Here is a 23,132-nt window from a genome sequence, read left to right on the forward strand (position 1 = left end):
ACGCTCAGCTTGTGTACAGACAGCTGTGCTCAAAATGCCTCAGGGCTCCTCACATCTCCTGAAAACCTCCCATGTGGCTCCCATCAGCCACCAAGTAGCCCCTGGTCACAGGGTTTGGCCACACCTGTGCCATTCACAGCTTTCTTCATCTGCCAACAGGAAGGAGTGAGGGCAGGAGGAAGAGCAGGAAGAAGGGGAGGGACAGAAGGAAGGAAAAGAGGGAGGGAAGAAGGTTGCATTTGGCAGCTACCTCCAGCAGCTAGAGCCAGAGCAGCTGACAGTCACCGTGGGAGAGGCTCACAATGTCCTCAGCAACTTCCACCACTTCTTTGCCCAGCGGCCTGGCTGTTCTGACAACTTTTCCAGATGTGCTCTTCATTCCTGAAATCGTGAGTTCTGGCTTCTTCCTGGGGAGGGCAGATCCTGTTTGCAGGGCATCCAGCACGCTTCATGCTGCAGGTGCCTGAGGGATGAGACCTCATACAAAGCATGTGGTTCAGGACCCGTGCCAGGTCTCTGAGCCATAGGGGTCTGAGGGCAGCCCCTGGTGCCTAGCTCACTCTCAGAGAAAAGCACAAGCCCTGAGCTGGGAGCTCTGAAGCTCTCCTTTAGTCTGCAGGGGATTTTTGTGGTGTATCTGTAAACATTTTGTAATCTCCTGCCTAACAAAATGGAAGGGGTTGCTGGTAGGTTTAAACTAGGTTGCCAATTTGAGCCGATTAATTAATTGGAAGATGATTTTAGCAGCTGAAACAGGCAGAAGATAAACGGTTTGCTTAAAGCAGGGGCTAAAGGCAAGCTGAAGTAATTGTTCACAGCAGCAAAGACTCAAGGCTGCTGAAGCCATTCTGCTCAGCTGCAGTGTTCCCGAGCTGAAGACACAGAGCGCTGGACCTGGGTGCGTGGGCAACAGTGGGTGAGCAAAGAGTGAACAAACACCTTATAACTTCTTCCCATATTGTAGTTTCCTTAAGCAGGAGAAGATCATAATCTTAATAGGTTTGGCACAGGTGATTAAAAGCAGTTGCTGCGAGCACTGACTAGAAGATGGAAAGTTTCAACTAAAGTCTTTTTCCTGTGTCTTCTGCCCATGAAGCCTGCTCTTCTCACAACAGTTTGAGAGGCTTGTTCCAAAGCCTGAGTACTTTCATCCAGCACTGAGGAGCTTGGCTGAGGGTTGTAGAATGGCACTCAGGTCACTTAATGCTAAAACTTCAACTTTGCCCTTTGTGACCAAATCCTTCCTTGCCACCCAAGTCAGTCCACACTCCTGGGATTTACAGCACTTAATTCATTCTCCTAGCTGTCGAGCAAAGAAGAATTGGAGTAAAGCAGGCGTTACTGATGTATAAGGAGAAGTTTGCCTCAGCTCCTCCAAATACGCTCTGGGCACTTGGTCTCTGCCCAGGGCCTGAGAGCATGGTCTAGGTTTCCTGCAGCTGCATGAAGGTGGGTACAAAGTCCCTGTGGAGGTTCTGGTGGGGCAGACACTTGCCAGCCACCTCTACCACTGGGTTACGGTGGTCCTGGTGCTGAACATGCTGTTGGCATCAGCATATTACGGTAGTGGCTGTGCCTTGAACTGTTTGTAATCCCTTTCTCCAGGGGATTTGGCAAGGCAGCTTGCTTAATGAGACGAAAATAAGCACCCTATCCTTTGGTTTGGGTAAGATCTGGAAATGTGCATCCTAAAGGCTCAGGAACCACCTGGGAAAGAAGAACGTTGCATAACTGGATTTCTCCATCTCTGGAGGCGTTATGACTCTAGGTCGTCCAGCTGTATTATCTCTGTGTACAAAAGGGGCAGCTGCCTCATATCACAGCATTCAGAAGGACAAAGAGTTTCTCAGTCCGTAGCGGAATCCAAGGTTGCCTTCAGTGGACTAATATGGTAACCACAAAAATATTTGTCATTTCAATTGCTAAGACAGATGCGAAAAAGCCAGAAGGTCCTGCCCGCAGCTCATACGATTGCCACATCGGGGTGCGCTGATTAAGAGCTACCATTTTTATTCTGTGAGGCTGGGTTTCATTCTTGTAATCTATTTCATTTGAAGAGTCTTCTGCATATCTGGATAGCCAGGCCTACGTGGAAAAGCTGAAACGAGCTGAAAGCAGATATGTTCGCTTTGTAAAGGCTATTTAAAAGACTTTTTTTTCCTTAGACTGTTGTCCCCAACCTGCTGTGTGTTTATTGGAAGCCTCTTGACCCTTTCCTCAGTTTTATGACTCTTCTGAACCAAAGCCAGTAATCAAACCACACAAACATACTTGTCTGAGTGAGAAATCGCATCCTGCAGAAAGGAGAGTTGGGGAGTGGTAAGAAATGAGAAGTGATACTTCTTCCCCCAACCTCTTATCTCACCCCACTTGTGTTGGATTTGAATGGAGCAGCGGTGAGGTTTTCTCCAGGACCTTTAGCTGCAACGCACTCATGGTGTCATTGCACGATTTATTACAGGGACTGGATTAGTTTTCAAGTGTCAGTCTTTGGTTGTTATTAGAGGCAGCAAAACAGCAGCACTTTGGACAACCTATTTGCACTCAGATATTTGCAAGGTCTCAACCGCATCCTTGATTTAATGTATCAATTTGTGTAATGTAACCAATGAACTTTCCTACAAATGTGGGTGACACAAATGATGTAACATTTTCTGAGTATTGTAAATCAGAAACGTTTTTCTCCACTTGCAAAAAGCCTCCAAGGAAATGGAAATGCCGTGATCTGTATGAGTTGGCACTTGGATGGTGGCAAAGGCTGGCCTGGGATACACTGGCGATCAGAATGCTCTTAGAGTCAGTGAGGCTGTCTTACCTCTGGAGATTTGCCTGCGAGCCCAAGACCAGCCAGTGATGAGGGATAGGTCCCCACAGCAGCACCAGTCTCCACGCAGTGTGCGTTCAGCCGTGAAACTCCTCATCATAGGATGCTGCATAGACTAAACTTTGCACAGGTTCAAGAAACAACTGGGCTGATTTGAGGCAGAGAAAAGCTGCTGAGTGTGTTGTAGTGCAAAGACACCGTTTGCAGCTCAACACTCTGCAGCATTGGACATTGTGCTCTCATCCTCTGGTGTAGGAATCTGCTGGTGGAGAAAAGGTAGAGCCTAGATGTAGCTGTCCTTGTGTTCCCCATCCCACCAAAAAACCCAAGGCAAACTCCCAAGCCTGGGTGAGAAGAATGGGGTCCCACCTGCGACTGGAGCAGCAGCTGGTGCATTGTGCAGCTCTGGTGTAGCCAGCGAAGGAAGACCCAAATAGCTGGAGCAGCAATACAAGTCCTCCTTCCCAGGAGAAGCTGGGAGCCCCAACCTTATTTCCCCTACCAGAGAGTAAAACTGGCGGTATTGCCTCTCTTCAGCTTGTTCTCTCTCCTTTCAGGGTAACATTTTCACGTGGCCTTCATTAAGGCCATGTCTGTGCTGTTTGTGCAGCTGAGCTGCCTTTGACAGCACTCCTTTCAGGTATCTGCCACACTGGGTGTGAAGCAAACATGCCCTACTGGGATAAGCTTCCCTGTTCATCGACACCAGCCTTCAGAAATGTCTGAACCAGCCTCCTGAGCACACTGATGTGGGGAGGGCATGAATGGCAGTGACACCAGGAGGCAGGGCCACAGGCAGGCTTTTTTTGGGTCAAGATCAGAGGCAGGTGCTCCCAGCTAAATACCCAGTTTCAAGTGGAGGCTGGGAAGAACTCAGAGGTATCCCTGGGCTATTGCCATGTGCAGTGCTAGCGCCAGAGGTGTGCGTGGCCTTTGGCTCTGCCCTGGATAAGCCGATTTACCCTATGCTTGCTTTCTCTCCCACTTTCACTTGCAGATCTTTGGGGGCCTTGTCTGGATCCTGGTGGCATCCTCGAAGGTCCAGTTACCCATGCTGCAAGGCTGGGTGATGTTTGTCTCTGTGTTCTGCTTTGTCATGTCCATCACCCTCCTGTGCCTCTACATCTGCGGTGCACATGGGGGCAGTAGCTCCTGGGTCACCTTGGTAAGTGGATGGGACAAACCTCAGGGCCTCTCCCCTCCCTGGTACCACTGGTATACAATGGTCTCCTTTGCTGCTACTGCACACCAAATTGCCGGCTGGGGCTTGCTTGTGTGGGTTCCTTTTTTCCCCCCTTTGCAGTGTGCTCCCTCCTGGGAATGACTGTGTCATCCTTGGTTCTTAGGCTGTCATCTGCCAGGAGACAGCATCTCTGTTCTACCTCAGTATGGCCGTGTTGGAAGCCTACTCCACCTATATCAGCTTTGGTCCTGCCAACGCCGCGATGATGACCGTCTACCAGGAGAACGTTGCTGCTGTGGTGAGTGTCTGGCAAGCAGGGGAAGGAGAGGGCAAAGCAACGCAGCAGGAGAGGGCAAAGCAATGCAGGAGGGCTGATGTGCAGGAGGTGGCAGCACCTAATGGTTTTTAAAACGGCTGAAGGCTCAAAAAAGCATGTATTTTTGTTCTTAAAAACTAGGATCACAGAAACATCTCCTGTGTCTAGTTTAAACGAGTTGAAGATGTTGTTGTGTCAGCTTGAGGGTTTCTAATGTTATTTTTAACTCTTTCAGGGGGAAATGAGCACGCGCATGTCGCCCTCCGTGAGCGAGGATGCCGTGCCCAGGCTGAAGCCCGCGCTAACCTCGAAGCTTGCATCCCGGAGTTGAGCACAGAGAGGCGTCACCCTGTGAAGGCTTGGTGTGTTGTAGCAGCTGGTGCTGTGAGGTCTGGCGGCTGGCAGCAGGGGGGAAGCGGCTGCTGGGGGGTTCCCTCATTTGCATAGCCCAGCCCCCTCCGCGTGCATCGGAACGCCTGGGTCCCCCCTGTGGCAGTTTTTGACCGGTCCCTGCCAGTTGGGTCAACGGACCCAGCGCAGGCGGCGGATCCCGCTGGGGCTCCTCTGCCTGGGGTAAATCCCTCGGTATTTGTGATTCAGAAGAGGTGAAAACCGAATCTACGGGTCTCCTTAGACAACCTTCAGGAGCTGTGGGCTGCAGATGGGGGGGCGCCCCCCTTGTCTGCTCCAGTGACTGGTCCCATCGCTGGTCAGAAGTGAAACAGCTTGAACAGGTGAATCTGCCATTTCTCTCCTGGCCGTTGTGGGAGCTGTTTCGGGGGTGAGGGAGTACCTTGAACTCACTGGTTATATTGACGAACTCTCGGTTGCCTAAATATGGGACCGAGGCTGGCTCAGACATGGGTGTCTACATTAGAGACATCCATGCTTAGTCAGATGAATCCCACCCCAATCTCCTGTGCTCCTCATCAGGTCTATGACAGCTCTGCTGTTAGCCTTTACTGAAGCCAAGTACGGTTTCTGTCTCTTTTCTTTTTCTTTTTTTTTTCTTTTTGTTTTGTTTTGTTTAACAGAAAGGAAACCCAGTCTTAGACATTCATTTGCGGAAGAAAGTTTGTGTTTGAAGATCACGCTTGGATCTTCAAGTAAGTCTAATTAGATGCCTCTTCCTCTCCTGTTCATCCCTCACAGGCTTGGGCACTGTCCGTTTGTCCTGTTTCTGAGGACCGCTGCCCAAGGCACCTAGCATTGCACATGGACAGCCTGTATCTCCCGTTGCACCGTGAATTTTGTTAGCAGGAGTGAAGAAGTTTTAGGGTATAAGCTAACTGAATTGCACTGAAGTGAAAAAAGTGCTGTATAACTTCCAAGAGATAAGAACGGAATATAATTGGAAGAGAAATATTTTGAGCAAAAGATGCTGAAAAAGCATCTTTGAAAAATTATGAGCATAGCGCTATGGTTTTTTATTTAGGATTTTTATATGTTTTAGATTTAGAGTTTGAATTTCAACAAATTGAGTTGAATTGGTGTGGATAACATATTCAAAGGGCCACGTATTTCTTTCAAAGACGAATAAACAAAGTAGCACCTACAAAGACTGTTTTGGCTTTCAAGTGTTTTGTATTTTTGAACCCAAATCTGCAAGTTCCTGTTAAATTAAAGTGTTCTAGAAAAATGTCACAGATTGTATGATCCACCCTTTCTAAAAAATTATTGTTGATGTTGCTTGGTTGGGCTGAGGCCCCTCAAGACATATATCTCCTTTTGTTCAGAAGACTCTCGGGCTGCAGCAGGCACCCAGACATCACAGAGATAATAGAGGATCCCGAAAAGAAGTCAGCAAGTTACAAAGGAGGAATGGGCAAGTAAAAGGCGAAAGCCTGAATCCCATCTGTCCTAAGCAATGATCTGCTCAGCTCTGGGCTGGTGGCACAGGCCACCTACAATTCAGGGTCTCGGGCACAAATCTTGCGCACTTAGGTGCTTATGTCCTTCCTGACAAAGGAAAAGAACATTAAAAGGAGATGCCTGTTACTTAGTTCAGTAAAGGGAAAAGAAACTTCTACTTAGGTCTGTTTGCCTCTTTTGGAGGCTGGACTTGAGCACAAAGGAGACGAGTGCCCTAGTAGCAGGCCGCTGAGCAGGCTGAGGGGATGCAGGGAGTCTGCTCCCAGGGAAGCTCTTCCACTTTGTATAATCTAGTTACTCTTGTACTGGGGGTTTGAAGCCAAGTACCCAGCAGGCACACCATAACTCTTCTCTCTCTCTCTCTCTCTCTCTCTCTCTGGCCCATTAATTGTCCTGATACCACTCCAGATCTCCTGAAAGTGGGACGCCAACTGTTAAAGGGAGATTCTCGCCTCAGGACGCCTGCAACCTCAAGCTCAGCCTCGCGCGTGGTCCGTGAGAAAGCCACGGCTCCAACTGCAAATCTGAGTAAGTAGGGGATGCAGATATGGGACTATTGCAGGGAGCGCCTCAGCCGCTGGGCTGTTGGACAAGGTGAGACCTGTGCCAGCCAATTCACCTTTTAGTGCCAAATGCCTTTTGATAGAGATGCAGGTCTCCTGGGGACTGTGGGGACATGCTCCTCCTCCATCTGGAAAAGATGGCTGAGCTCCTGGCGTAAGAAGGGCACTGAGGTTTAGAGGTCAGAGTTGAGGCAGGTATGGAAGATGGCAAGAGTTGTGATCTTTAGTAAAAAAAAAAAAAGTCTTTTTTATATTTAAGAAGCTTTTTTTCTCTCTTTTGCTCATTCGTTATGGAATATGAGTCAAATAAGAGAAACCGATGCTACACACACTGCACGCTCTTAAGTATTTGTTTTAAAATATGTGTGAGGTCAAGCTGGAGCAGGCTTTGCAGTTTGTGTATCTACTGCAGCAAATGCAGCAAAAGCCAGAATCCTGTGTTGCTCTTAAATGGTTTTCTTTACAGTTTTCCAGCTGTATTCCTCCTCCCCATGATAGAGTGTTGCCAGACTGATTAGAATACACAAATTGTATTCCCTTAATCTTCCTTCATAAACAGTGCCCTGTAATCCTGTCATCATTGTTGTTGACCAAATCAAAACATTAAAGAAAGCCTTTCTCTAGACTGAACAAAGACAATCTTCAATCTAAAATATTTAGAATGCTTAGAGATATTTTAAGGCTTTAATTAATGTACTTAATTCAATACATTTTAAATTTATTTTTAAATTTTAAATTTTATATTTTAAATTTATTTAATTAAATCAATTTATTTAATTTTAATTTTTAAATGTAATTTTTTTAAAATTAAAAAATGGAAAGGATTTAGTTTTAATTAGGAATTAGTTAAATTAAAGCAATAAAAATATCAAAATATTTGTACCCCTTTTTTAAAAGAAGAAAGGAATTTGACAGTTCTCAAAATTAAAGCATCATTTCAGACAGAAAGTAGAAAATTCTCTTTTTCCACTATCTGGCCATGTTTGAATTAAAATCAGAAATAGTTTCAGTGCTCTCTGAACTTTGTTTTTTGGTGACCAAATCACTCAGAAATTTTTTTTTTGTGCTTTAGAGTGACATCTTTTAATCCTTTTTGAGCAGTGTTGAGTGGATATGTCTCTATATTCCTTCTGTTTATATATCTGTATTTGTATGCAGGCATAGAAAGCTAAGGGAACGTCTTTATCTTAGCCATGCAAATCTGACTGATTTGGTTTCACTGTGGTATATGGACATTGGGGAATTTGGTGGTTAATGGGCTCAACAGTGGAAACTCAGCCATAAACAACTAAGCAGGACTTTGCAGATAGCGGTGGCATTTTGAACATTTGCTTGCTTTTACATACCTAGCTATATAAATTTTGGGGAAGCTGTGTTTTAGATGCCTTCAATCTCTTTTGGTCCTCACCTGTCGTTATGATTCCGAGATTAGGAAGAGCCTGGAAGAAGGGGGAAATGCATGCCCAGTCCCTGTTCCAATAAATAAACCACAATTATGAAAAGAAAATAAAAGCCAGCATCTGATAGAGCAACTAGACAGAGGTTGCCCAACTTTGCCCAAAACTCTAGATTGTAGAACTTACTTTTCTCAGGTGTGTTGGCTGCAGGGGTTAGGCAGGGTCTCCTGATGGAGGCAGGGGAGCTGTGGGAAATTCAGGCCTGTTTGGATTCCACTATGTATGTAGCAACGGGTGACAAAGACGTGCAGGCACCCTAAACTGGGTGAATCTGTGGAGGAGCTGGAGAAGGCCCTGATAAGCTGAGAGGACAGGAACCCCATCTCCTCCCCTGGTTCTTACAGCTGGACGCAGTGCGTGTCCCAGGTGGTGTGATGGGGAGATGATGTGCAGCCTCCTCCCAGTTCAAAGCTAAATCTGGCCCTGCAAATCCCAGGTGGATCCTTTCTCCAGTAAAGCAGAGAGCAGAAGAGAGCTTTCCTTGGGCTGCTTTTGTGTGGACCCTGATGTCTTTTGTGTAGTGTGAAACACCCAGCCTGGTCTTTGGAGAGGAGCCAGGCACCGAGCTCTTTTAAAGCTGACCTGCTTCTAGGCATGCCCAGAAACAAGAGTTTCACATAGCTGAGACACTCTGCTGATTGAGAGCGGGACTTCTCAAGTGAGGTGGCAGATAGGGAGAGCGCTACTTCCAAAATTCCCCCCGTGGAGCTGGGGCCCTGGCATCCTTTCATAAATCCTGCTCCAGCCGCTGCAAGGTGGACATCGCTTCCCCAAGGAGCTTGAAATGTATTACTTTTAATGTGTTGTAACAAAACAGTAGATGTACCTTATAATACCGTATCTTAGGTGTACTGTTATGTAAGTTGTGTTTAAAGGAAATGAAAATTCTGCAGTTTGTTTTGTATTTTAGTTGGATTACAAGCCTTGTCTTGCTTCCATGTTGAGGCATTTCATTACAGGTCGTCTGTTCCTCCCTTCTGAAATTCTCTAAGTAATAGGAAGTTGTTGGCTTTCGAAGTCTGGGCACCTGGCACGCTGTGAGTCTTTGCTAAAGTTGGCAGAATACGGTGTGACCGCAAACCCTCAAGGATTAATAGGCTGAAAAAGCACAGGCTTCATGTCTGTCCTTAGTGTTCCTTAATGCTAAGAGTGCTACTGGGGGGAAAAACAAGCAAATGACAGCAGTCGTAACTTGACATTCATTGCTTTGAGACCCACCTTGTCTTTCTTTATAACTATAGAAATATAGTTTAGGCAACCAATCGATATACTGGGTAGGGTTTTACTGTTCGTTTCAGTAGATGGCACTTGATCTCTATTAGTTTTTTGTAATAATTTCAAGGTGTGCGTTACACTAAATGTTTGACTAGCTTTATGACAAATTTTGCTTTTGATCCTGGGATTGCAGGGCTGCTTAGTTAGTTACCTCTCAGATATGTTTCTCATTCTGGTGGTTTTCTCTTCCCTGTTGAAAACATGTAAAACTGATTTAAAATGTTTTATGCACATTAGAATGAAAACCATGTGCCTTATATTAAGGGTGATTGTGCAAAAGCTTTCAGCTGAATCAGGTTTAGCATGTGATTTCATGCGTTTGCATATATGCTGTGGACACATACCTGCAGCATTTGCTGCTGTGAATGCATGCCTGCGGGGTTTGTTGCTGTGCACCAGCCAGCCTCTCTCCTCCTTGTGCATTGGAACCAGATTTAGGAGATGTGTTGAAGAGGCCTCTGAAAGCCCTTTGTTAAACTTCTGCCACCAACGTAACGGGACGGCTGGGATGTTGACCTAGTCTATGACTGAGTTCACTCCCTTTCTGTGTTCTGTTAAGTCATCCCTGCCAAAGATGGTGTTTTCCAGCTTCTAAAAGTACTTCTGACCAGCCTATTCATTTCTATTCAAGCAGACCAGGTAGTACTGCCAGGCATATGAGAAAACTCCTGAGGTGACACCACATGCTTCCTTATTAAAGACTTGTCCGTAGGTGGATTTACACATCACGGAGGTTTTTCCAAAACTGTCATATACAAGTTGAGTATCATGTTATACATCTATTGGTATTTCTTGAACCTCCAGTCTCAATGTTTCTAATGAGGTTGGAGTAGCAAAGTAGCATCCTTCCATCTCTGATCAAAAGAGCCTTTTGGTTTGAACAGAAAGATAAGTTGTCCAGACTGTTCTCTTCTCCGTGAACATGTGTTCCCCCAACAAAGGTCATTTCAGGATGAGAAGGGAAAATTGCTGGCAGCTGTTCTAAAGTGGTGTTAGAAGAGCTCAAACTGCATATAGAATCACAAAAAATAATGAGGTCAGGCTAATTTCCGTACGAAGAATCTCTGTAAGGTATATAAAGCAGGAAAAAAAAACACCTTGTAATGCTCTTTGTCTGTTCCAACATCTGCTCGTGGCTGCTCTGCAAATCCATGAATTAAAACCAATGAAGAAAAATGCTGGCTCAGGATACAGTGATATGCAGAGTCTACATGATGGCTCTCAGCCAATCTCAGTAATTAGTTTGTAGTGACTGTTTTTAGAGATGAGCTTGACTGACTGTGGTTTCACAGCACGCACAAGCCACATTCCATATTTATTTTGAGATCTGCAGTGCTTATACTTTGCATGAATGCAGTTCAGATTACTACCAAAGCTATAGTATTTAGATGAGATTGGAAAACTGCTTAATGAGATAAATTTTGGTTATTTGATAACAAACTTTCTTCCAAAGTAAGAAAAGTAGGTGAACTAGATGAGCAAAAATCAAGATACATAATTAGTTTAGGTCACACAACCAGCACTATGAATTGAGGGGATCAAGTAAAATCAAGTTTAGATCTAAATGCAGGGAAGCAGGATCTGCGTTGAAGTTCTTCCCCAAAGTCTTCTGCCTGGTATTGAGCTGGAAGTCCCCTCACCCAGCAGGTTTGAACAGTTGATGGTCACCCACACTGAAAGTTTTGCTCCACGTCTTCTCTGACTGCATGTTTGCCAGCTGCCAATTTATCAGCTGTTACTGCGCTGTGCAATCAGCTGCAACATGATTAACAGATCTGTCTGATGAGAGAGCACAGGCAAGCAGTCAGGTAGATGTCCACCCAAGAGTGATAAGCGATAGCTTCTTTGGCCAGTGCAGTGGGATAGGGGAGGGGATGCTGATGCCAGGCATTGCTGTGCTCAGGTTCTCACTGTCATTCTGGGAGCACAACTTGCAAGTCTGAGCTTGATGACTAAACTGCATATAAAATAAGAGGGGGTGGTTAGGTACTACAATCCAAGATTCACAGCAGAGAGCATGCCAGGCAGGAACGCACCTCTCCCAGTCCACAGGAGAGGCCAGAGAGGCGTGCCCGTCTCCCAGATTTGGCCACCTACTTGTACCCTGCTTGCACCCATTCACGTGCCTCACATTCACTCTGAACCTCTGTACCAGAGCCAGACCACCTCTGTGAGTGCCAGCAACCAGCACGTTTCACTGCTTTGAACTATGGCCAGCACTGGTGCTACCACCCACCCTGTTCTGTGTGGCAGCTGAGCAAGTAGAGCTCGGGGAAAAGATCTGAGTTCAGTGCCCTCCTTAGACCGAAGGAGTTCAAATCCACACCTCTCACAAGAGTTCTCAACCACTGCAACCTACAGAGCATCATCAGCTTCCTCCACTGGCTTTAGACCTCGTGGTAGTAGAGGGTATCTGTCGGACATGGGCAGCGGCAGAGCACATGGGAGCAGCTTCTCTGTCACACAAAGAATAGAGCAGTCTACGTGGAGGAGAGTCCTGATCCTTGCTCCCAGGATTATATCTGCATTTACGCAGTTACTGTTGGATGTGAAATTTATAGCAAAGTGCAAGGCAAGAGTCTCATGTATAGTAATAGTAAATCGCATGGTAAGTCAAAGGCCAGGGACTGGAACAAAAACACGCTGTCAGCTGAGCTTGACACTGTGAATTGAGTACATTCCCTGCTGGCAGCCTTTGCCCTCAACATGGGTCATTTTTTTAAGGGTGTTATCTGAAGAAAAGCCGGAAATGCTGAAGCAAGACTTCATCACTTCTGTGCAGCTTCTTTTTCTTACATTTGTTCGTGCATGTGAGCAGTCTGGTTTTCTTTCCTAGATTGCTTGTGGTGTACAAAAACAATCTTGCAGGAACAACCCCGTATTAAATAGAAAAGAAGTAGCATTAATGTTTCCTGGAAATATTACTGCTTACGCTGTTAAAGATTGAAACTGGAGATGTAGCTGTGAGTTAAAAGTTTTAAGATAAATTAAACTTAGTCTTTTAAAAATACAGATTCTTTCAATAAAGGGCATTACAACTGAATTATCTCTACTTTTCCAGCTGTTTCTAATGGCTTTGCTGCAAGTTCTTATGCAGTCAGGCCCCCTCTCTTCCCTTGGGGTCTCTAAATAAAGCTATCTACAGGGACAGCATGCTACTTATTCCTCTAGCAGCTGCACTGGAGTGGTGAACTTATATTATTTTGTGTTTTCGTCTCTTTGCTGTGTAACAGGATGCTTTTGAAGGCACGGAAGCTCAGCAAATTGAAGTGCTTTACATTCTGAGGACAAGCTGTCTCTGTCAGCGCTGTTTCATTTACAGCTCTGATTCACTGGGTGACTATATGCAAACCTAGCATCAAGAATGATTTTTATATCTATATATACACACACATAGATATATATTAAGAGGTCATGTTTATGGAGTCAGAAGATAGGTAGTTCTGTGGTTTCTATACTTTGGCAGCTATGAAAGAGTGGTGAAGTTGCAAATAAGAAAGGCTTACACAAAAAGACTAAATTAGCTTAAAAGATTTACTAAACTCAGATGCATCCTGAATTTTAGGAATCCAGTTCTGCTCAGCTGTCAGTGTTCCTGTCACAGGTATTACTTCTTCCTTTTTTCTATGTTGTAACCTTACCATTTAGATAGCACATGGACAATCAAATGCACGCAGGAAAGTTTGAGCTTTATTCTTATAGAAGGAAAAATATTACATGCTCAAGTGCAAGCAAAATTTGACTTTTGAGGCCAGAAGACCATGCCACAAGGTATCCAACCATCTGTAATGGCTATAAATAGCAGACTGGGATGCTATACTCCAGGCATGCATGTATGGTTATTGTGTGGATCTGTGTAAGAAATGTATATACTGGCTCCATATACATACGTACGTATGTGATGAGGTTGCATACTGTCCTGGCAGACCAAGTATACCTAAGCTGTTCTACCTTGCCCAGCCAATTGCAGTGCTGTGGCAGGACGGTGTTAGCTCCCTAAGCAGTGGTCCTCCAACCCATGGGGCAGATGTGCACACACGTCTGACGTACCATCACTGCCTTTTCTGCTTCTGCCTGGGTTGTGCCAGCTGGCACTGCCTGCACTCCTCATCATGGGCAGCACAGCATGCAGTCGTGGGGTTGCAGGCTCCCCTCTCCCCTCCATGTCAGCTAGAGCTAGGTGACTGTAGTGGTGCTGTCAGGGCAGCAAGGAGGCTAAAAGGCAGTGCAGAAAGCATGATGCTGTTTGCAGCACTCTCTTAGCTCAGTGCCGTTGCCCACTGAGCAATAAAGTGCAGGGACAGCACTTGATACTGCACTATTTCACTCCAGTGTCTTGCAGGCAAGAAGCAATCCTGGAAAACGTTGCAGTACTTTGTTGGCCGTCACTGTGTTGTTCTTCCCGTTGCACAGAGCGGTGCACAGCTCTGCTCCTAGGGAGTGGGTGTGCTGCTGCTTGTAGCCTGCTGCAAGGTGGGCTGGGGCCAGAGTGACGGGCCTCTCAGTGTTGGATGCCACTACGCGTGGCATGAGCGTTTCCGTCAGAGCATAGTGCCAAGTTGTCTTGCCTGCCAGCACTGTGACACTGAGTGGCTGCAGCATGGAAATATATGTATGAATGAATTTCAACTGAGATACCGCTTAAGCTGATGACTCAATATGTGGTATCCTTTGTGGGAAATGGTGGGTAAGACAATCCTCTTAGTCAGGGGAGTCTCAGATCAGGGCAAAACAAGTGTTATAGCCAGTTGAGACAAAAGAAATGGTTTTTGAGAAATGGCAGCCTCTTTCATGGTTAATGCTGCTTAGGTGGGTTGTTCTGGGACTTAGATGTGTGAGCTTTCGCAATCACATTGTCACAGCGACAAACCTAGTCAACTGGGGTACAAGCCGTGCACATCACCATCAGTTCTGCAAAGGATTTAAGAAAGACTGTGCAGCTGAAGGTTTATCCACCCCAGTGGGGGATGATGGTATCTGCAGATGCATCATGGAAAATATAGCAAAAATGGGGTTCATGGTAAGTCTGCAGCTGCTGGCTGGGGGTGTCTGTGCGTGAGACGGTGCCCAGAAATTCTCAGGTGAGAGATGCTCCCCCCGACCAGCTGTTTAAAGGATGTTGGAAAGTTATTTCCATTCCCTCAGATTAAAGTCATCGTACAATATTGTGGCTTTGCAGTGTAAGGCCCAGATATGGCTTTGGACATCTGCCATTTGAGTGACAGACTGAAAAAAATCCTAGCTTTAGGGTGGGTATTTTTCCAGGTGATAAGACTTTCTTAGTAGCTCTACCTACTACTGATTGTAGCAAAATGAAAGCGGTTTTCCCTGTACATGCCAGGGCTTGGGAAATAAAAGCTGTGATCCATAGAAAGTCAGAAATCAGGTAGATGGCTTAACACCCCAGAAGCACTTGAGAGCCGCGCGTGATTATTGGATTGATTTAAGGCTATTAGAGCTGCTTTACTGTCCTTCTGTGTGCCACGAGAACCTGCATATGTGTGTACATACGCAGACACATATACCCTATTAGCCTATACACATTTATATGTACATATGCATGTATGTGTACATCGTCTCAGAAACCAAAATGGAAGCGGCTTTTCCCCCAGCGCGTAGTCTTTTCGTATGGTTTAAAGCAAGCGAAATCTGCAGTTACAGTTGTGTGCTGCTGCAGGAGCCGTGTGAGCAGCCTGATTCTTGTATTGACGGCTGTAAGAAAGCAAACAGGTTGTCACAACAAATGTTCCTAGCTGTGTCCTAAAAGGGCTTCTTTAGTGTGAGGGGTTTGTGTCCAAATGGTTTTTCTCTGCTCTTGTTTAAGTGCCACTTCTGAAGAAATGTTGCAAATCCAGAACAAATCACGTGCTTGACATCAGGGATGTTGGAAAATTCATGCAACTGCTAAAATTCACACAGGATGGGCAAAGGGATGATGCCTGTTGTTCATTGTGATTTTTAAAACAGCCTTTGAGTTATGATTTCCACTGTGTTTTTACTCGTCCCTTTTCTTTTCCAGGGGTTAAAACCAATTTTAGCTCTTCAAGCAACACAGGCTGTACCTCAGTGCCTGAAGCCCGTGTGTCGGCTGCTGGAAGCAAAAGGTCTTTTTCTCACAAGTAAGCAAAGCAATTTTTCCTGAAGAGTGAGAGAGTTGCTAGTGCAGAGAGAGACTACTATGTAAGGCCTTGCAGCTAATACATAAAATACCACTAGTGTGAGTTTTGAAACAATTTGGCTAACACTATGCTCTTGGGCAGCACTTACGCTGATGAGAACTGTAATATGAGAAAGGGGAAAAAAAAGCTATATTTTTTGAGACCAAAACATGTCAGTAGGCCAGATCAGCCGACAGGTATTTTTTTGTTGTTTGTTCATAACAAGTATGGGAGATACCCTCAGGTAAGACAGAAAAGACTTCAGCTGGAGTGGAGGAGGAGACAACTGGGTATATGTTGCTTAACAGCAGTACCTCTAAGAAGTTAACCTTAACCTTTTGGTCTTATCACTGTTTTCTCTTTGTAATAAACTGTCAGCTTGGCATGTCCCTTTCCAGGTCATGACCTTATTTTTTGTAGGAAGAAGTAGACAATATTGCCTTTGATGCTTTTGTATTCAACACCCTTGCCCAACCTTTCTGTAACTAAAACTATATGCAAATAAAAAAAAAAAATATAAATCAGTTATCTATCTAAACAAATCTTTCAAGAAAGATTTCTGTAAGATTTCTCCCTATCATTTGTGAAGTGCAAATCCAGAGAGCTTGTGAATGCAAGGGTGAGGACATTTGGGTGGAGCAGCGCACATTATGCTCCACCCACAAAATCCCTGCTGGTTACATTTGTTGGAGCAGGTGCAAAGAGTTCAGATTGACAGGACGGGTTTCCTGCCCTTTGTGGAAGTGCTGGCAGGCAGGCCGGGACTGGCAGTGGGATACCTCTATGCTTAAGTCACACAGATGTCTCTGAGGTCGGAGTGTGCCCCAGTGCACAGAGATTGGCAGAATGATGCTTAATGAGCAGTTTCCTATCTGTGTCATGAGACTGTTAGAAAAATAAACATTACCTAAGCACTCTCTAGATTAAATCTAACCAGTAAAGGTACTGGCCGGGGTGTGTGTGTGTGTGTGAAAAATACTAAGTATAATATGAAGCCCTAAAATCACCTTACTTGCAGTAAGATTCTGTATCATTGCATGTATTTCTGTGCATTTAAATGTAACTTTAAATTAGAGCATCCTGACCCACTTAATTAGACAGAGGTCCTCTGTAATAATGCTCCTTCAATTGCATTGCTGCGTTACGCACAGTCTATGTGAATTCTGCCTCACCCAAGAGTTGATGCTGTACTGTACGAAGTGGAAGGAGAGGTCTCCTTTGCGATATGTTCTCTTTTAACTGTTTGACTCAACTTCCTCTGAAAAATCTCAGTGTTGTCACAAACCACAGTCCAGCACTTCATTGTAAAATAATTATAAAATCACCCAAACCACAGCAGTGTGATGAAGGTTTGCAGCAGCCACCTTCCTTATAAACTGTTCCATTTTCAGAGGAGGGACGAAACCAAGTTAGGGAATCTTGAGAAGAGTTCTTGCTTCATAGTGCTGTGGTATTTAAATTTTTATGTTCAAGCCTCTTTGGTTGGCTGGATTTGCCTTCTTCTTTTCTGAAACCAGCCCGTTCATTACAGTTTAGAAGAACCAATTCCATGAGAGGATGTAGGTAGCAGTGTAGCAGTGCAGGAAGACAAACCAAGTGAGCAAGCGAGGAACCCACCTTGGGAAGCTGTGCTCAGAGCACCTCAGTCCTTTGGCAGTTGCCAGCAGCACAGATACCAGTTGCTTTCAAGCCCACAGTCGACAGTCAGGTTATTTAATAAAGAGTGGGAAAAGAAAGGTAGATACGTATGAGGGAAACTGGAAGGAAGGAAGGAAGGAAGGAAGGACGGAAGGAAGGAAGGAAGGAATGAAGGAAGGAAGCGAGGGAGGGAGGAAGGAAGGAAGGAAGGAAGGAAGGAAGGAAGGAAGGAAGGAAGGAAGGAAGGAAGGAAGGAAGGAAGGAAGGAAGGAAGGAAGGAAGGAAGGAAAAGGAAGGAAGGAAGGAAGGAAGGAAGGAAGGAAGGAAGGAAGGAAGGAAGGAAGGAAGGAAGGAAGGAAGGAAGGAAGGAAGGAAGGAAGGAAGGAAGGAAGGAAGGAAGGAAGGAAGGAAGGAAGGAAGGAAGGAAGGAAGGAAGGAAGGAAGGAAGGAAGGAAGGAAGGAAGGAAGGAAGGAAGGAAGGAAAAAAATCTGTGGTTTTCTTTGTCTATTTTAATACTATTTCAGCCTGCTCACAGTAGGGTTTGAACTATATCTAATAAATGAATGGTCAGGCATTGGAACAGGCTGCCCAGGGAGGTGGTAGAGTCGCCATTCCTGGAGGTACTTAAAAGATGTGTAGATGTGGCACCTCAAGGCATGGTTTAGGAGACTTGGTGATGTTGGGTTGACAGTTGGACTTGATGATCCTAGGGGTCTTTTCCAACCTTAATGATTCTATGGTTGTCTTCTATGATTCTATGAATAGTTGACAGTGGCAGCTGAAGCACCCTCTATGCCAAAGAGAGAAAGGAACAGTGGCTCAAACAAATCTGTTTTCATCACACACTGTGATCCCTCAGGCTGCTTGCCAAGGAGCATGAAAGCAGTCTTAGAGCAAACCTCCACGAGCAGGCATCTCTCTGCAGGTCTGGCCAGGGAAGGCTGAAGCGTGGTTCTTTTGGCACTAGCCCAGGCTGCAGTCCTCTCATTACTTAATGGAGTCAGAGGTTCAGGGAATGTGGATGATCTGGTGGAGTCAGTGGGGACCGTGCTAGCCACAGAGAAACGTGAAAATGGCCACCGTTTCCCTAGATCACATAATTCAGACTGAGAGCCCCACAGTCAGTGAAAGAGTGTGCAGTGGCTGATGACTTCAGGACTTTCTTCCCGGCCACTCACAGTTATCTACCTGTTTTAGTGTGTAGACAACTTTGTGCGTGAAATAAGACACATAATGAGTTGTGTGATAAAGATAATCCAGTATGCTTTAACCATGTTGGTTCTCCTCCAGTTGTGGCCTTCATGGTCAGAATAATGGATCCTTATCCAACAAGTCCAGACCCAGCCCACCTGCTTCCCGTGAAAAGGCCCCTTTGTCAACACTGAGCAAAAACCAGCCGAGTCCTGCGAACACCCGTCAGAATTATGGGGCTTCTTTAGCCAGCAGAAGCAACTCAGGCTCAAACAAAGGAAGTGACAGCAGCCAAGTGACGAGGCAAGTCTTTATTTCAGCATCCTGGTGTTCAGCACACTGACTTACCTTCTCTGCACTCAAATGGGGCATCAGCTGGTTGTCTGGCTTGCCAAAGGGGTCGTGTTGCTCCTCAGCATGGGTGTGACTCTTCATATTGGTGGCTCGACAATCAACAGTGTGCTCTATCCCATGTAAAAGTTTGACTGTTTCAGTACTGTAAAATTCAAGGTTACTTTTAGTCAAAGCGCTTTGTAGCTGGTTTTCACTCCAAGGCAGGCTCCTTTCCGTGGTTTTATGCTGTCAGTTCTCATGTGGCTTTCCTGGTTCTTTCACAGAAAGGTCCTTTCTCCTTTGGAGAGAGTTGGGTGGGGTTGTATAGAAAATATTGTATGCTCGGGTGAAAATTCACCCTGCCCGGCCTTAGGTACCTCTGCGTGCAGTTTCCTCTACAGGGAAGAAAACTAATACCTGCGGGAGCGTGCGACACGTATTGCAGAGAAGAAATTGTTGTTTCTCTCCCTCCCTTTCTCTCTCTTTCCTCCCACCCCAGGCAACTCAACAGCCAAGCATGTCAGATACACACCTAAAGCTAGACAGGATTAATGTAGGTTTCAGGGTGCTCGGCTTCTTAACTCACATGTGGAGCTGAACTCAGTCTGTACGCTTCCTTACCTGGCTGTGTCTGCAGCTGGGTGCCCTTGCCAATGGCCCAGCTGCCTGCTCTTGGGCACCGTTTTGGGTGAGGAGATGGCTAGGTGTTTTAAAGTTAAATGTCTCATTTGAGGTAATGGCACTGAAAACAAGTATGATAAATAGTAAATTTTGTACTATAGCCACAAATCAGCCATTTTCTCAAGTACTTTGATTTGCCAGAGGGAGTCACTTGTGTGGACACTGAGGAGCCCAAAATGAGTCAAGCGCCGTATCAGTCTATGGGATGTGTTCCTTTTTGCCAGGACTGAAGAACTGTAGGAGTGATGTTATGTGATGGTGTGATGGTTTTTTTCTTTTCAGGCGATCAGGGAAATCTATTTCTTGTGGTCACAATTGCAGCACTAAGGCAGAAAATCCGGAGCGGTATTTGACTCCTCTGCAGCAGAAAGAAGTTACAATACGGCATTTGAAAAAAAAGCTGAAGGAATCCGAGTGCAAAGTTACAGAAAGGTATATTTCACTTCAGAAATAAGACTGGACAAGATTTATTCAGGAGCATTAAGGGATGGGAGTCCTGATCATTTTTACTCTTTTCTTGACCATGTAAAGTTTTCATTAAGAGATTTGAAATATGGTCGGGCTGATTAGGTTGTTTTCAGGTATTTAAGGTTTCATTGTGTGCTCAGTGAATATGTACCGTGCACTTTTGTTACAAATATGGTTGTCTCTTTTTCCCTTTTTTTGAACTTTCCCGATAGAAGACTTTCAAAGGATAGTTCTTCACCAGCCTACTTTAGCACTGAGACCTTTATACATAAAAAAAGTTCCACCTCACTCAGAAAATATGACGACAAATGTCCCCCTTTTCCCCTAATGAAAGAAAAGCTCTGACACAAACTAGTGTGCCCGCTTGTGGTTTTGTTGCTTAGATATGGACTTTTTTGCAATAGCACTTTGTATGGATGCTAAGCGAAGAAGCAACAATGTACATTACACAGCAACAGATGTTCTCTCTTTTATTAAAGCTGTGCTCTGAGAACTGGCTTTCCAGCACACACAACCCAAGCGGGCACAACGGGTTGTTTGAATGGAGCCCCAAGGTAGAGTCCCAGGGACCCCTTGGTCCTGCTTTGGGTGGCCCGACATCTGTACCTGTGAGGGCTGGATCTCACGCAGGGGGCCCTTCTCCCCACTTGCTTGCAAGTGAAGGCAGAAGCCTCTGGATCCATGCTGGGCTGGGGGGGTGCAAAGCAAGCCGGGTGCAAAGCAAGCCAGGTGCCTGCAGCCCTGAGCCATCCTGCTGTCTGAGGCCACTGTTGGCTCTGGCTATACGTGACGAGCTGCTGGCAGGCACAGGGGACACATCCAGGCAGCTGTTTGTCATTTCCTCCAGGGTGAGGCAGTAGATGAGATGTCAAGCGCTGTACTGGTTGGACCTAACCCAGAGGCCACCACTTTCACCTCAAAGTGTCCAGGATCACAGCATAGCCCACAAGGCTGCTGGCTGTGTGGCAAGGTTGGTGACTCCGGCTAGGAATCAGCCAGTGTGTCTTGGCAGCCAGCTGACATCTCTGCCAGTTCTCTCAGAGGTGGCAGCAAACGATGCATGGAGGAATTTGCTTCTTCCTTGGAGCATCTTTGCAGCATAGCCACCCCAGTGAGGTGGAGCCTCACGTTGACTCTTTAACTAGGCAGTCACCAGAAGTGTTACGATATTTTTATTTTGCTCCAGGGAAAGAGAAATCGAAAAGCTCAAAGCTCAGGTGGAACGTATGAAGGAAGACTGGATCGAAGACGAGTGTAATCATGTGGAGATGGAGCTGAGCCTCTTGGAAGCAAGGAGGGAAATTAAAGAACTCAAGCAAGTTATTGAGAGCATGAAGAACAGCTTGGCTGAGAAAGACAAAAAATTTCAGAAATACTTCCTAGAAATAAGCATTGAAAACAAGAAACTGGAATCTTTGGTGTCGAGCATGGAGATGGCCCTGAACAGCTCTGTGAGAGATGAGCAGCGCCCGGAGTACACATGTGACTCTGAGGGCAAGCCGTTGTGTACCACGATGCCAGACAGCCCCACCACAGAGGACCAAGCTCTGGAGGAGCTGGCAGATAGTGGGCTGTTTCTTCATGAGGACACAGCTAACGGGACTGATTTATTTGAAGAGAGTTTGACCACCACAACCTCTGAGTTGAGTGAGCCAGCTCCCTCCAATTCTACTGTGAATCAAGAGATGCTTGAAAATGTTCTGGATGAAAAACTAACTTTTTCCCAGGAGGAGGAGGAGAAAGTCAGAAACATGATGGTGGAGCAGACCATCCACACTGATGTGGTGCCATATAGCCTAGAAGGGGAGCAGTTCATTCAAAACATGTTCAGAGCTCAGAGCTCAAGATGCCTGTCTTCTAAGCCCGCCTTCTTCACTGAAGGAATTGGGTCAATTTCTCTCAAAAGCCTCAGTGATTCTGGTATCGTAGTGGACTTAACTCCAGGTGAGCCAAACTCGACCATCCTTTTGTCTCCTGTGACACCTCCATGCAGGAAGGTGGAGCACGGAGTTAATGAAAACCATTTTGTGAAAGAACTTGATTTTACAGGACCTCATGATGATGAAGTCTTTGGGTACGTCAATACTGTTTCTCAGACAGGAATAAAGAAGAGATACTGGAGCAGCAGACTCGCCAGCGATCTGGCTGTAGCAGCCCCTGTTGTACCAACTATCATGCGGCCTTTCAGTACTCATGGAGCAGGAACAGATCTCATTTACAGTACTAGAGCGTTGTTTTGCAGTTCTGTCCTAGTCCACCGTTTTGCTCTTGACTATTTGATTTGCCCTATAAATCGGTTTGAAAACATGTTACTTGTTTCAGAATGGAAAAGGTAAAGCCTTTCTACAGGATGTTTGTAACTGGCGTTTTTTGAGAGTACTGCTGCCTACAGAAATAGTCCTCCTGCTCCCAGTCACCATGTTCCCCACCCCCCCCACCCCACCGCGCTGGTGTCTTTCTGGTGCCAACATATCTGCACAGTGAACATGACCAGGGAGATCAAGGAGAATACAGTGAGTTCTCTTTCATGTTTGTTTGCTGAATGTTAATTTGTTGTTTGTTAAGCTCAATGAGTTTCCCTGGCTGCTTCACTGGGCAAATATACCAGCCCTTTGCACTGGCTCAAGAGTAGCGTGAGACGTGCACGGGAGCAAACGGCCAGAGAAAGGTGGGCTATTTCTTTAGGCAGCACTAACCTAAAGCTTTTGTGAAATTACAGTGTTGAGTGACACGGAGGCTTGTTCCCGCTAAGGATGTCACACATGTATTCCAGAGAGCATGCTAGTGTTATCCATTCGTTGTCCAAAGAGTCAGTTCAATTTAGAGGTAACCCCCCTATTCCCCAGGCAGTTTCCAGCACATTGTTTGTTCCTGTCTTGTGTAGTGTTCTTCTCAGTTGTACAATTGCTTGAGTGTTTCACCGGTCTTGTGTGTTTACAGGGACTGTAACCAAAAAGGTACTTTGTTGAGAGTCTTGAAACGTGTTAGAAAGATAAGTATAGGTGTAGGTACAATTTGAGTGTTGATGTTGTTTTAAAGTTTTAATGTGTTGGAATGTTGTAGTCATATGAGCCCTTTGAAATGTATAGTGCTTTAGCTTATTGTTTATTTAATTGTTTCATTGTAAATTACCTTTATAATCACAAGTTCAATGAAGCCTGTTAGAAATGGT

General features: G+C 45.5%; 1 protein-coding gene across 1 annotated transcript; it reads left to right on the forward strand.

Annotated features, from left to right (window-relative positions):
• The first annotated feature begins 227 nt into the window (after window positions 1-227).
• Window positions 228-23,132, forward strand: LOC142055638 (syntabulin-like). Its single transcript, XM_075089754.1, has 6 exons — window positions 228-389; window positions 3,822-3,989; window positions 4,171-4,316; window positions 18,578-18,781; window positions 19,775-19,924; window positions 21,147-23,132. Exons 1-6 carry the CDS (start codon window positions 303-305, stop codon window positions 22,294-22,296), a joined length of 1,905 nt encoding a protein of 634 aa, XP_074945855.1. The 5' UTR covers window positions 228-302; the 3' UTR covers window positions 22,297-23,132.

This window comes from Phalacrocorax aristotelis, chromosome 3 (genome assembly GCF_949628215.1).
Source record: "Phalacrocorax aristotelis chromosome 3, bGulAri2.1, whole genome shotgun sequence".
Lineage (NCBI taxonomy): Eukaryota > Metazoa > Chordata > Aves > Suliformes > Phalacrocoracidae > Phalacrocorax > Phalacrocorax aristotelis.